The sequence below is a fragment of the Phascolarctos cinereus genome, unplaced genomic scaffold (assembly GCF_003287225.1).
Source record: "Phascolarctos cinereus isolate Bilbo 61053 unplaced genomic scaffold, phaCin_HiC Scaffold_4;HRSCAF=312, whole genome shotgun sequence".
Lineage (NCBI taxonomy): Eukaryota > Metazoa > Chordata > Mammalia > Diprotodontia > Phascolarctidae > Phascolarctos > Phascolarctos cinereus.
Genome location: NW_027555847.1, coordinates 92647789 through 92661839, shown reverse-complemented (window position 1 = coordinate 92661839; position 14051 = coordinate 92647789). Strand labels below are relative to the sequence as shown.

Sequence of the window (14051 nt, the reverse complement as noted above, 5' to 3'; positions counted from 1 at the left end):
AGACAAGAATTGGTGGTTTTAATGGTGCCTAATTAGCCCCAATCAGTGCTTCCTGGAATTGTAGTCTGGGCCCCTTAGGGAGCAGAGAAAGGGGAGGAAAGGAGGAGATAAATGGGCTGGAGGGAGTGAGGGGAGCAGCCACTCAGGGAGTCCTCAGTCTGAGGGGAGAGACAAAGTCCTTTCCCTAGCGGAGCCTCTGCAAGGAAGGGGAAGAATAGGCCCCTGCCCTCTGGGAGCCCTTACTGAGTGAAGGAGACAGGACCCTGCCCTCAGGAAGTTACTGGTGTGAGCTGAGCAAAGTTATGGGCCCATCTAGGGTAGGGGATGTTTGTACTAAAGTTAATGAAGGAGGAGGCTTCCAAATCTCAGAAGGAGTTCGATGAGTATGAAGACAGTAAGACAATCTTATTAGGATTATTTGGAAGGGCTCCAGAGGACAAACCTAGGGCTAAGTAGGTAGAAGTTACAGGGAGGCTGATTTTGGCTGGGTGTAGACACAGCTGCCTAACGATGTGAAAAGAGTGTACTGAGCCGCTCTGGGACGTGGGAAGTGCCCTGTCAGAAGAAGGGTCCAAGTAAGAGCTCAAGGATCCTTCTATCAAGGAAGCTGTCAAAGGGGATTCCCACACTGGTTTGTCCTAAACCTCTAAGATTCCTTCCAGTTCAGAGACTTGGTGATTTTATTATTCCAAGGCTCTAGAATATTTTAAGATGCTAAGTTTATAATTCTAAGAACCCACTGTCCAGGGATGGCCTTAATTTGCCACAGGAAAGGGTCCCAGCAACAGTATCAAGTGGAAACAGCTTTGGCAGGTGTTTGGGGACCTTTCTGTGAGCTGGAATCCAATGCCATCCTCCCCCAGCCTTGTATAGTAGAAAGACCCTTGGACTTGCTACCAGGAAGACCTGAGTGTGAGTTCTTCTTTGATACCTAGGAGATGTGCCACTGTGGGAAAAATAGTTAGCATCCCTGTACCTCAGTTTTCCCACCTGTGATATGAGAAAAATAACATTCCATGCCTCCCTAATCAACCACTGAGAGCATACTCTGTTAGAGACATTTTGTGAGCAGGAGTCTGAGCCCTTGGATGTGACCTTTGCGTGGCCTATTTGGAGATACCACACACACACACTGGCCTTTTACCCCCTCCCCACATCAACCACAGTAGATTCCTTTACTGGTCTCCCCTGCTATTCTTTTCCTTCCCAGGAGGTTATATTCACATATACCTACCCCAACAACAAACAAAACAAAAAAATCCACGTACAATAGCTCTCACAAAGCCACATGCATACACATACAACCAGACACGATGCAGCAAGTGATATGCACACACTTACATGCAACCCTCCCCCCCCAGCTAAATATGCAGCCACACATGGAACATCCACATGGAAGAAGACTGAGGGGGAGATGCCCTGAACAGGAGTTGAAGTCCTGTCCCATTCCAGTAAAGGCAGGTATCTGGAGGCGGACTGTATCTGGAGGGGGACTGAAGAGAGAAAGCTCTATCTGAGAAGGGGCTTCTCTGCCGCCCAGCTTTTGCTTTCTTCCTTCTCCTTCCCCTGCAGCAGCCTCAGAAGTGTGGCACAGAAGAAAGAGCTAGCCTCTTAGCGAGGTGTGTGTACATGAAGTCCGCTGTCATGCTGCATGCTGGGAAACTCCTAACTCACCAGAGACCCTGAGTACCTCCTTGACCAGCTGCTCGCACTGGGCGTGGGCATTGCGCAGGAGGACGATCTGATCCTCCTTGGTTACAACGTCATCGACATCCACCTGTGGCGAGGAAGGAGGAAGAAGGAGGGGTAGGTTAGATCACAGGCAGGAGAAGGCGCCGGACCCTTTTTCTAGCATCCAGCGATGACTTCCCGCTCCCTCCCTTCTTCCTCCCTGTCTTCAGCAGATGCTTCCTGATGGGAATTCATCGCCTCTGTGGTCTGGAAGGTTTGTTATAATGGGGGTTTTGGGCTAGGAGTCAGGAAACCAGGGTTCAAGTCCTGGCTTTGATCCATCACTGGATGAACTTGGCAATCCCCGTTACCCCTCAGAGCCTTGTTACCTTGTCTGTGAAATAAGGAGGAGAGTAGGGGCAGTCGAAATGATCCCCCAAGATCCCTTTCAGCTCTATTCATCATGGCATTGTTTTGTTTTCTAAGGATCCTGCTTAATTCCTCCTCTATTTAGTGTTCTGTGGTGTCGCAGAAAGAGTATTAAATTAAATGAAGAAGAGAATAAACATTTGTACAACATCTATTATGTACCAGACACTGTGCTAAATGCTTTAAAATACATCATTTCACTTGATCCTCGCAATAACCCTGGGAAATAGGTGCTATTATTATTCCTGTTTTACAGTTGAGGAAAGTGAGGCAAACTGAAGTTAAGTGACTTACTTACGGTCATATAGCTAGCATATATAGCTATATAGCTAGTCTGAGGTTAGATTTGATTTCAGGTCTTCTTGACTTTAGGCCAACCCTCTATTCACTGGGCCACCTAGCTTTAACTTCTGATTTTGCCACTTATTAGCTGTGAGGCCTTAGGCCAGTAATTTCTCCTTTCTGAGCCTCAATTTCCTTCTCAGTAAAACTAAGGGGGTTGGATTCAGGGGTTCTTGACTGAGGTTCTCGCAATTGATTTTTAAATTGAAGATTATTTTGATGGTTTTCAAGTTGTAATCTGATATATCATTTTATGCATTTAACAACATTATTCAGAGAAGGATTCCCTAACCTTCAGACTGCGCAGAGGGGTCCAGGACACAAAAAAGGTTGAGAACCTCTGGTTCAGATAGTCTCTAGAGACCTTTTGTTTTCCATGACTAGGTGACATTGACATTCTAAGGTTTATATCAACTGGGTAAGGTGGCTAGTGCAAAGATGATCATCCCAATTTTCCCGGGGAAACTGAGGCTTAGAAAAAGATAATATGATCAGTTGAACTAGATGGCCTCTAAATGGCTTTGCTATCCAATGATTCTCTGACTTGTCCAAGGTCATACACAGCTGGCATCTTGGTCTTCTGACTCCTATGCTGGCATATTCCCACTACCTCGTGATACCCCTACTGTCTCTTAAATGGGACATAGAGAGTTATTGGGCGGGGGGGGGGGGAGGAAAAGGGGAAAAGGTCTGTCTGGTCTATTATTGCCAATCAACCCTGGAGGACTCTTCTCTAAATATTCTCCAAATTCTTCCTGCTTATTTCCCCAAGAGGCATCAAGGTGGTGCAATGGATAGAGTGTTGGATTTTCAGTCAGGAAGACTTGAGTTTGAAACTCTGCCTCAGATACTTACTAGCTGTATGACCTTGGGCAAGTCACTAAACCAGTCTCAGTTACCCCATTTTTGAGGATAATAATAGCACTCACCTCCCTGGGTAATTGTGAGGATGAAATGGAGTAACATATATAAAGTAGTTGCCAGCCTTAAAGTGCTGTCTAGATGCTAGCTATTATTATTATTATGTCTTAGACCTGACCATGCTGCTTCCAACCTCAGCAGCTTCCAGTGACTGCCTTTTCTACCATAAACAAATAAAACAAAAAACCTTAATTGATACCTTTAAAAAAATACCGTAGCATTTCCTGATACCCACCCTCCCTCCCTCCCTCCTCCCCACTATACTGTTAAACTCTTCCTGGAAAAAAAGAAAAGAAAAGAAAAACATTTCAGGAAAATTGACCCACAAACATGATAGTGTATGTAACATTCAGCAGCTATAGACCCTCACCTTGCTGCATTTTGCAATTTCCCTCTCGTTTCTAGGGCTTGAGTGGAGAGACCACTTCCCCCTCTTTGCCCTAATCTATAAGGTTTGATTCTTAGGAATTACTCCTTATTGGATTAAACTGTTTAGATTGGGAAGAAACCTTAAACAATAATAATGTCAACAGAACATATGGCCGAAGTCTAACAGATTCATTTATGGGAACAGAGGGGTTCATGAAAATGATATGAGATCAGGTCATTTCTTACTAGAAATTACAGAAAGCTCATTCTTAAGGAGTCCAGGCTTAATTTATTGATGCAGACTTTGCAAGGAAATAGTAGAAACTGTTCAATCTATCACAGCTGGTTTCAAAAGTGTAGTGCCTACTCACTACCTAGCAAGACTCTTGAGGTCCCAGAATTTATCTAATTCACTAGGGACTCTACTGCCTTTTCTTTCTGAATTAATACAACTCTACTACAAATGCCAATCTCAAAGTAGCCTTGAGAATTCTACAAATAAACTACTGAAACTGGAGTATTATCAGAGACAAAATGATCTCTCTTGTCCCTCCCAAATATGACACTGACCCACAGAAATTTCAGAGCTAGCATCTTTTTTTTTTTTTGGCTAGGCAATGGAGTCAAGTGACTTGCCCAAGGTCACACAGCTAGTAAGTGTTATGTGTCTGAGTCTGAATTTGAACTCAGATCCTCCTGAATCCAGGGCTGGTGCTCTATCCGCTGTGCCACCTAGCTGCCCCAAGAACTGTCATCTTTTAATAGATGCTGCTATACTGAAAAAGAGTAACCTCCAAACTATGTGAAGTGAAGATTTCTCAAAATACAGAGACCTAGTGAAAGCCTTCAAACCCATGAGAGACTGGAATGAGGTAGATATCAAACATACACATGGTCCTGTCTACTGCGTGAGTGATCCTAAGGAAGCTTTCAGCTCTTCTAATACTACATCTTAGTACTTTTATTCAATTATTTAAAAAATCAATCATTTTATCCACCTGTGCAACAGTCCTGTAACGCTAAGTAATAATGGCTAACATTTATATAGAGTGTTAAGGTTTGTAAAGAGCCTTACAAATATCTCATTTGACCCTCCCAACAAACCTGGAAGGTAGCTGGTATTATTATCTCCATTTTACAGATGAGGAAACTGAGGCAGGCCAAAGTTAAGGCACTTGCCTAGGGTCACACACTTATTAAGTGTCTGAGGTCACGTTTGAACTCAGGTCTTCCTGGGGTCCTCCAGTGCTCTACCCACTTCACCACCTGGCAACAAAAGAATAATACCAGGAGAGCAATTTGTCCCAGGATCATTTCTGTCTGAGCTCCATTGTATGAAAAGATGAGATTGAGATCCTAGCCTTAGCTGATCTTTGTAAACTTTACAACTTACAAAGTACTTTGTATACAGTCATCTCACTGAATCTTCACAACAACCCTGTAAGGTGGGTATTCTAGGTATTGTTCAGACTTGCCTGACTCTTCCTTTTGAGGTTTTCTTGGCAAAGATACTGGAGTGGTTTGCCGTTTCCTTCTCCAGCTCATTTTACAGATGAGGAAACTGAGGCTAACAAGGTTAAGGGACTTACTCAGGGTCATGCAGCTAGTTTCTGAGGCTGGGTTTGAACTTGAGAAGATGGGTCTTCCTGACTAGCACTCTATGTACTGTGGCGCTACCTAGCTGCCTTATTCTAGGTATTATCCTATTATTACAAATGAGGAAACTGGGACTCAGAGGAGATGTGGGTTTTGAACTGTAAGCGTCCATAAAAGCAATCCAGCCCAACTGTCTCATTTTTATGAATGAGGAACCTGGACATCAGGGAGGTTAATCGTTTGCTTGAAGCCCAGTGTACCTTGACCATGTTCATTCACATAGCTACTAATTCTCATAAAATGTTATAGCCGGACAGAATCTTAGAATTCAGAACACAGGATGCTTGAGCAAGATGAGCCCTTTGAATATAGAATTTTGGAGCTGGAAGAAGACTCCAAGATCACCTACCTCAAACTTTTCAGTTTACATGCAGGGAAACTGAGGCCCAAAGTCATGAGGTGGTTTAGCTAAGGTCAGACAACAGAGCTGGGATTGGAACCCAGGCTACCTGATTCTAAGACCATATTTTAAAGTCTTTCCAAGTTTCATGTTCTAAGGTGTCTAAAGAGTACTGATTTAGAGTCCAGGGACCTGGGCCTGAATCTTAACTTTGCTACTTACTACCAGTATGAGCCTGAGTAAGTAACTTCCTCTCACTAGACCTCTAGTTTCCTCCCCTTATAAAATAAGGGCACGAGACCAGATAACCTCTAAACTCTTTTTTAAAGGCTTAAGTCCTATGACCTCCAGCTCTGGCTATCTAAGATGAGTCTATGAGGAAGTCCAAGTTCCTGCCAGGTTTTTGCCCCTGGCCTCAAGGCTCAGTGTCTCCTCCCACGTTCTCCCTGCCATCATTCCCTGGAGGAGCCTGGTTCCTGCCCAGTCCCACCAGACATCCAATGAACAGAGAAGACTCTTTCAGCCCAAAGGGATCCAATCCCTGAAGCCTGGGGACATTCCATTCATAAAGCCTAGGGACATTCCATGTCCTGGGCTGCTCCCTGAGAAACTGGAGACAGTCACTATTGTTCCAGAAGAACCCTGGAGACCAGGGACAAAGTGCTACACATATGTTGTTGTTTAGTCATTTCAGTTGTGTCCAACTCTTACTGACCCCATTTGGGGTTTTCTTGGCAGAGATGAACTTCTCCAGTTCATTTTACAGATGAGGAAACTGAGGCAAACAGGGTTAAGTGACTTGTCCAGGGTCACACAGCTAGTAAGTATCTGAGGACCAGATCTGAACTCAGGTTTTGTTGACTTCAGGCCCAGTGCTCCATCCGCTACACCACCTAGCCACACATGTAGTCTTCAGCAAAGGGTCATGGGGGACTCAGGGCTGTCCTGAAGAGTGAATGAATGGGGATGGTCTGAGGTTTGGCTGTTTTTATCTGTCTTTGCATCTTTCTTGTCCTGCTTATCATTCCCTTCCCCCCAGTAATTTATTGGTCTTGGAGATGAAGACTGACATTTTTAGGTGCATGATCCTGAAATCCTCCATTTTTTCTTCTCTGAGCCTCAGTTTTCTTATCTGTAAAAGGAGGAGAATAATAATGGGACCAACTGCCTCAGAGAGTTATGGTGAGGAAAGCACTTTATAAACTACTCTAATAGTTATTCATCCTGAGGTGAGGGGGTTGGAGATTTAAATACTAGCTGGGTTGGGTATTTAAAACATATTTAATTTAAATATTGGATATTTAAAGACGGTTTCTTATCAGCTTTAACAATCTATGTTCTATGTCTGTTCTAAGATTCCTTCTAGCTCTGACATTCTGTATTCTAAAGGCCTCTCTCCACTCTAACATTCTATGTTCTATTAAGCACTTCCTATCTGTGAAGCACGTTAAAGGCCTGGGGTACAAATACAAGCAAAAAGAAAGCCAGTTCCTGTCCTCAAAGAGCTTATGTTCTAATAGCCGAAGACTGTAGCTCTAGCGCTCTATGAGTCTAAGAAGGATGATATTTCAGAGCGTATGAGAAGCCAGTTAAGGAGATATTTTGGGGGAGGGAGTAGGGGAGGAGCATTTCTGGTGCCTTCACATTTTACCACCCTCTCTGCTTATATCTTTCCGTATAAAAAAAATGAAGCCATCTGGCTATGGGAACGGGCCATAGAGATACATTCACTGCATCTTCTCTGGTTTAGAATCTCAAATGTAAATATATGCCAATAATCATACAAAGAAAACAATATAATTTCTCTTTCCCTCCCCTTTTCCTGGGCAGCAATGTCCTTCTCCAAGTGGGGATAGTGTATTATCTCATGTGAGATTCAGAAAACCACATCATCTAAGAAGTTGGAAGGAAGGCCACATAGTCAGACCTGAGTAATCCTCCTCTGGGAGAAGGTTGTGTTTAGGTTACAGCTGGGGCCCTGGAAACCTCCCTTCATTCATTTCTGACTCACAACTCTGGGGCCCAAAGGGTTAATGTTGCTGCCTGTTAAGAGTATTCCACTTCCTCACACCAAGGCCCCAGATCTCACACCTACCTGGAAACCCCTTTCTTGGGGCCTCCAGATGACTTGCGGGGCATGGGAAAAGGAGGGCTAGAAGGTGGAGGAGAGGGCTGGCCAGGAAGGTCAAGTCCAGACTCTCAAAATCTCCAGGGTGGCCACAAATAATGACAAAATTAATAGCAGCTCCTATTTCTAGACCCATTTCAGTGCTACAATTGATACATGAATTAAATTATGAATAATATTATTAATAAACCACTCACATTTCAATAGCACTTGATAGCTAATAAGGGATTGTCCCAGAACCACAGAATCTCAGAATTAGAAGGCGCTTCAAAGACCATTTGGTTTAACCCCATCCTGAACACCAGTGATCCCTAACAGCTCACCAGCCTTTGCCTGAAAATCTCAGATGAATGAGGTGTTGCCTCCATTCATTCTTCTTTGCTAGGAAGCCTCGGTGGTTCTGATTATTAAGAAATGTTTCCCTACACCGAGCCTAACCTTGCCTCTTTGCAATGTCCACCCTTTCTTCCTAATTCTGCCTTCCGGGGCCAGATGTCAGAAGTCCAATAGATCCCTCTTTCATAAGACTGTCCTTCAATAAGTCAATGAGTCTCCCTCGGTTTACTCCTCTAGACCCCAGGTTCTTCATCTCTAAAATGAGGGGGTTGGACAACATAGCCTGTGAGAGGCCCCTTCCAGCTCCAAGTCCGTGATCGTGTGATTCCCAAATGCGGGGGTCTGTGAGTCCCCCATAAGTGCTGACCATCGAGTCAGAAGAGCTGGTTTTAAATTCTGCTTCAGATACTAGCTGTGTGTCCCTGGGCAAGTCACTTAATCTGCCCAAGCCTGTTTTCTTAGCAGTAAAATGGAAATAATGATAGCCTCTACTTCACAGGATTGTGAGGATCAAATGTGACAATGTGTGCCAAAGGCTTTGCAAATCTTAAAGCATTAAAAGGTGAGCTATTTTTATTACTATTGTTATGATTGCGCAGCTAGTTGGCACAGTGGATTGAGCGCCCTGCCTGCAGTCAGGTAGACCTGAATTCGAAATTGACCTCAGACACTTGCTAGCTGTGTGACCCTGGGCAGGTCACTTAACCCTGTCTGCTTCAGTTTCCTCATCTGTAAAATGACCTGGAAAAGGAAATGGCAGACCACTCCAGTATCTTTGCTAAGAAAACCCCACATGGGGTCACAAAGAGTCAGATACGACTAAAATGACTGAACAACAATAACAACGACATTATTATTACTAAGGTGTAGAGGAGTCTGGTCTGGATGATCAGAATGGGAAACGACACTGACAAACTGGGATATCCTTGATGTATTGGAGATGTTGCCATTGTCCTCTTCTTCTTCATATAAAATCATTCTTCTCGTCTTTGATGAAGTTCAGATAGACGTGGTCCTGGGGCAACCCGCTATCCTGCTACTATTCCTTTCTTTAAAGATTTTTTTTTTTGGCTAGGCAATGGGGTTAAGTGACTTGCCCAGGGTCACACAGCTAGTAAGTGTTATGTGTCTGAGGCCGGATTTGAACTAGGTCCTCCTGACTCCAGAACTGGTGTTCTATCCACTGTGCCACCTAGCGGCCCCCTACTATTCCTTTCTACTCAGTGTTCTAAAGACTATTGCATAGGTGAATAGAATAACTGCTTTTTGTAGCTGAATAAAAATATTTGGATGTCAGGTATTCCTCACTGAAAATATCCTTAGTAAAACTCCAGTAGCAGACAGTATGATGAGAATGATATGTACCTCATCCTGCTGCCACAAGATGTTGATTTCTTATACTTTGTCTCTATATTTTAAACATGTTTTATTCCATGCCATTTAGAGATTATGCATATTTGGGATGGAGACATCTATCAGGAATTTTTTTTTAATTGGTTAGGTCGGGGCAACAGTACTGTCGATGATAATGGGCTGGTTTCAATACAGTTTATTGGTTGAGTTCTACAGGATAAATTGAGATCTGTATTTCTAGAATGGAGATTAGTCATCCCAGTCAATGATTGTAGAATTCCAGACACCAGGTCATCTTGCTAGGTACATGGCAGGTCTTAATTTTTTACCATCTGCAATGAGATTGCACAGATTCCACTATTTCTTTGAATCATCTTCATTGATTACTAAGTCTGTGCTCCTTAAGTACAATCTTTCTATAATTTCTGGTGGCAATGATCCGGTCCTGAATTACCAGCCTAAACCCCTGTTTCCATAAACAAATCAGCCATTGGTTATGCACTTCATGTCAACCTACTGTTGGCTTAATTCATGTGAATATTACTCTTTTGACTGCACTCTTGGATCTTGGCCATTTCATAGGCTTCCTCCCAAGGCAAACCACTTCTGGTTACATTCAGCAAATCTCGTGGTGTGCACCTGTTATTGGCATTTACTGTTGCTTGGCGAATTGATAACTGCTTGTTCCAAAAGTATTTCTGCAAATTTTTAACCTGTTTGCAATATGTTCTAAGAATGTCTTTCAATCTTCTTCCATTTCACAAGGAAGTGTTAAGAAAATCATAGCTGGATAGTTTTGGAATGCAAATTCAATTCAATTCAGTCCAATCCAAGTCAATTCAAACCTTTTACTAAGTACTTACTGGGTGCAGAGGATTGAAAAGTAAAGGGCATCAGCTTCTGTAGGACTTTGAATGCCAGGAAAAGGAAGCTGACATTTACTAAGGAGGCGGTTGGGAGCCATTGAAGATTTTTGAGCCGAGTAAAATGCCCAGCTAGATATGTAGATAAAGAAGATGTCTGGTAGCATGGGAAGGATACATAGGAAAAGATAAATGGTGGAGGCAAGAGACCTTCTAAGAGATAGTTTGTGGTATTGGAAAAAAAACAAACCTCATTGATCTTAAAGTCACCTGCATATGAATATTTGTTATGTCTCTCACTAATTACGTGATCTTGGGCAAATCACTTTCATGCTTTGGGCTTCTCTTTCCTCTCTCTAAAATGAGGGGAATGGATAAGATGATCTTTACAGCCTCTTCCAAGTCTGATGCTCTGTAATTTGGGGAAGCCATTACAGTGGTCGAGGCAGATAGTAATGGCCTGACCCAACGGGGTCTAAGTGGGTCTTATCTGAATGGGGGAGTATCTGGGAATTCCCAGACTTGATAAAGAAGGTGATCAAGGAAGCAGAGATTCAGCACACAGTGAAAAGTTTGGAAGTTTTCCCCAATTACCTTTTCTCCCTCTTTCCCTCTCTTCCCTTCTCTCCTGATCATACAGGGTACAGACAGCATCTCTTCTCAGACAGCCGTGGAACCCCAAACAGAGATGGGCCACATAAAGTTGCTGGGAGTGAAACCCTCACCTTCCCTGTGTATGAGGGAGAAATGGCAAGTTTGGATTTCTAAAGCCTCCTCCTGGGCTGCAGGCTGTGGGGATGCAGTATCAAGGAAGGTGACCCAGGCAAGGGTTCCTTTGAGAGGGAGGGAGGACAAGTGAAGTAGGAGTTAAGAGACTGGAGGAGCTTGGAGGGAGAGTTGAGGAGGAGAAGGGGGAGTCTGGGGCTGGAGGGAGAAGTTAATTGACCACATCTCTCTGGCACTAAAGGCTTCCAGGGCCAATGATGATTCAATTGGCTCTGAAGAGAGTTGATTTCTCCTAGTTTCAGTTAGCAGTGAGTGTGTACGTATGAGTCCTTGATAAATGTGTGTGTGTATACATATATATGTGAGTATATATATATATATATATGTGTGTGTGTGTGTGTGTGTGTGTGTATACATATACATATATACACACACACACACATATATATATACACATGCAGGTTTGTGTGACTTTGTATGTATATACCTGTGCAGGTGAATGTATTTGTGGGTAAATGTCTATGAGTGCATGCATGTATGCATATGCATTTGTGTTTCAGGGTGCCAATAAAGGTATATTTGTCATATCTGTGGATTTCATATGTGTCTTCTGTGTGTCTGTGTCCATTGTGGTACCTAAACATCTGGGTATATGGGCTCTTGTGTGTGTGTGTGTCTACTTTCTGTTCTGGATATAAATACATAGGTCTGTCTAAATATGTGTGTTTCTCTGTTTCTGAGTTCATAATTATATCTGTGTGTGCCTTACTATATGCATCTCTATATGTGCCTAAGTGTCCATGACTCTGTGTGTGTGTGTGTGTGTGTGTGTGTGTGTGTGTGTGTGTGTTCGTATGCTGTGAGAGGAAGAGAGGGCCCGGGTGGGGGGGCTCCCTCACAGCAGGCTTGGCTCCAGACTTCCCTCAATTGGAAACAAATGCCTGTTCCCCGCCTTCTCCTCCTGGCTTTCCCGAGGGCTTAGGGCCCAGCCACAAGCTCCCCAAGCCCCGCCACTCACCTTGGCTCTTGCCCAGCCAACATGGCGTGACACATCTACCCACAGCATTCCTCAGCCCCCTAGGGATTGAATCTACTCTTATTTCTTTTCAATTCCCCCTTCCCAAGCTACCAGCAAGGACTAAGGGTCCAGAGAGATAGGGAGAAGGTGGGTTTAGACAGGGCCAGAAAAAAGGCAGCTAGTTGGTGAGGCAGGAGATGTGGAATTGGGGAGGTGATGAAGGCTGAGCATTGAAGACCGTGGGGAGGGGCAGTGGCTGGCTGGGAGAAGCTGCTGAAAATATGTTTATGGGAAAAGGAGAGGGAAAGAGGACATGATCTCTGGACTCACTCACTGGCTATTTGGTATTTCTAGTTCTGGAGTGTTTTTTTCCTAGTCTTCTCCATGAAGCCTTCTTTGCTTAATCCCATTCTGATCATTTCTTTCGTTGGCATCTACACACCACAAAGGTCTCCATTTGCACCATAATTATTTGAATTTGTTGAGATGTTGTCATTGCTGTGTTTTGTGTCTGTTTTCACTGTATTTTCTCCATTGGGCTGGGACTTCTTTGAGGGTAGGGGCTCTGTCTCCTAAAAATCACCACCACCCTTATTGTCATCACCATATTTACATTTACATTTACCGTTACCATTACCACTACCACCATCATCACTGTCACCACTGACATTATCACCACCATCATTATCACTGTCACCATGACCATAATCTAAGTGCTATCTGGCTTTTCTGGTTGATATGAACAGAACATGAACATGAATCCTTCTTTACGTGTTGTCTTCCCCAAATAGAATGGGAACTCCATGAGAAATTTTCTATTTGTATCTCCACGACTTAGCACAATGCTTGACACATGGTAAGCACTTAATAAAGACATGCTTTTCCATTCCAGCTCCATCATTGCCATTTTCACCATTGTCATCTCTGTCCTGATCACCATCACCATTACCATCTTCAGTGCCATCACCACCATCATTTCATCTTTATCACTGCTACCACCATTAACATCACAATCTCCACCATTGCTATCACCACTATCATTATTTTCCCCATCTTCATGCCTGTCACCTCTCATCACCATCATAATTCTTCTTTTTAAATTTTTTTTTTGGCAAGGCAGTCGGGGTTAAGTGACTTGCCCAGGGTCACACAGCTAGGAGATGTCAAGTATCTGAGGCTGGATTTGAATTCAGATCCTCCTGACACCAGGGCCGGTGCTCTATCTACTGTGCCACCTAGCTGCCCCCACCATCATATTCTTGTCGTCATCTTTATCCTCTTCCACACTATCACCGAGGGATGTTTGCACCTTGTGCACTTGTAATCTTCGGGATTGGCTTGGAGAGACCTTACCCCCGTCTCCTCTAGATCCCAGTTTCCTTGGAAAAAAAGTAATAGCAGAGTTGGTGATGGGGTTCTGCTCCCTGTCATTTATGTAGTAACCCAGGTGAAGGAATGGGTCTTTCCTCCCTAGATCTCCCCACTCAGAACCTAGGCTACATATCCTCTTGGTGTGACTGGCCAGCTGAATGATCCCTTGAGCAACTGATAATTTGACTGATGAATAGAATGACTGATTGATTGAACAGCTACCTAGCTGACCAACCAGGTGACTTGAATGACTGGCTGATAGGCCAACCAATGATTGAATGCCTCACTGCTTGTATGATTGACTGACAAACCCATAATTGGACATTATAGCTGACTTGATGGCTTCCATGCCAATCAATTAACCAAAAAGCTGGCTGACCAAATGACATACTCAGTAATCTCTGGGGGTTTCTAGTCTTTTCTTTGCCACCCTGCCAGAGAGCTGGGCCCAGGGCCAAAGCTGAGCATTCCGAGAGGAGACATACCTAGCTCAGACTGCAGCTATCTGTTCCCAGAGCACCCTGCCTT

General features: G+C 43.7%; 1 protein-coding gene across 8 annotated transcripts in view; it reads right to left on the bottom strand.

The window, feature by feature from the left end:
* The window catches only part of PTH1R (parathyroid hormone 1 receptor), a 71432-nt gene that overhangs the window by 29004 nt on the left and 28377 nt on the right, over nucleotides 1-14051 (bottom strand). For all 8 annotated transcript variants that reach the window (XM_078152442.1, XM_078152443.1, XM_020999099.2 and 5 more), the window contains one exon: nucleotides 1675-1777. In XM_078152442.1, the coding sequence (XP_078008568.1) occupies nucleotides 1675-1777 (103 nt within the window). The remainder of the gene's footprint in view (nucleotides 1-1674; nucleotides 1778-14051) is intronic.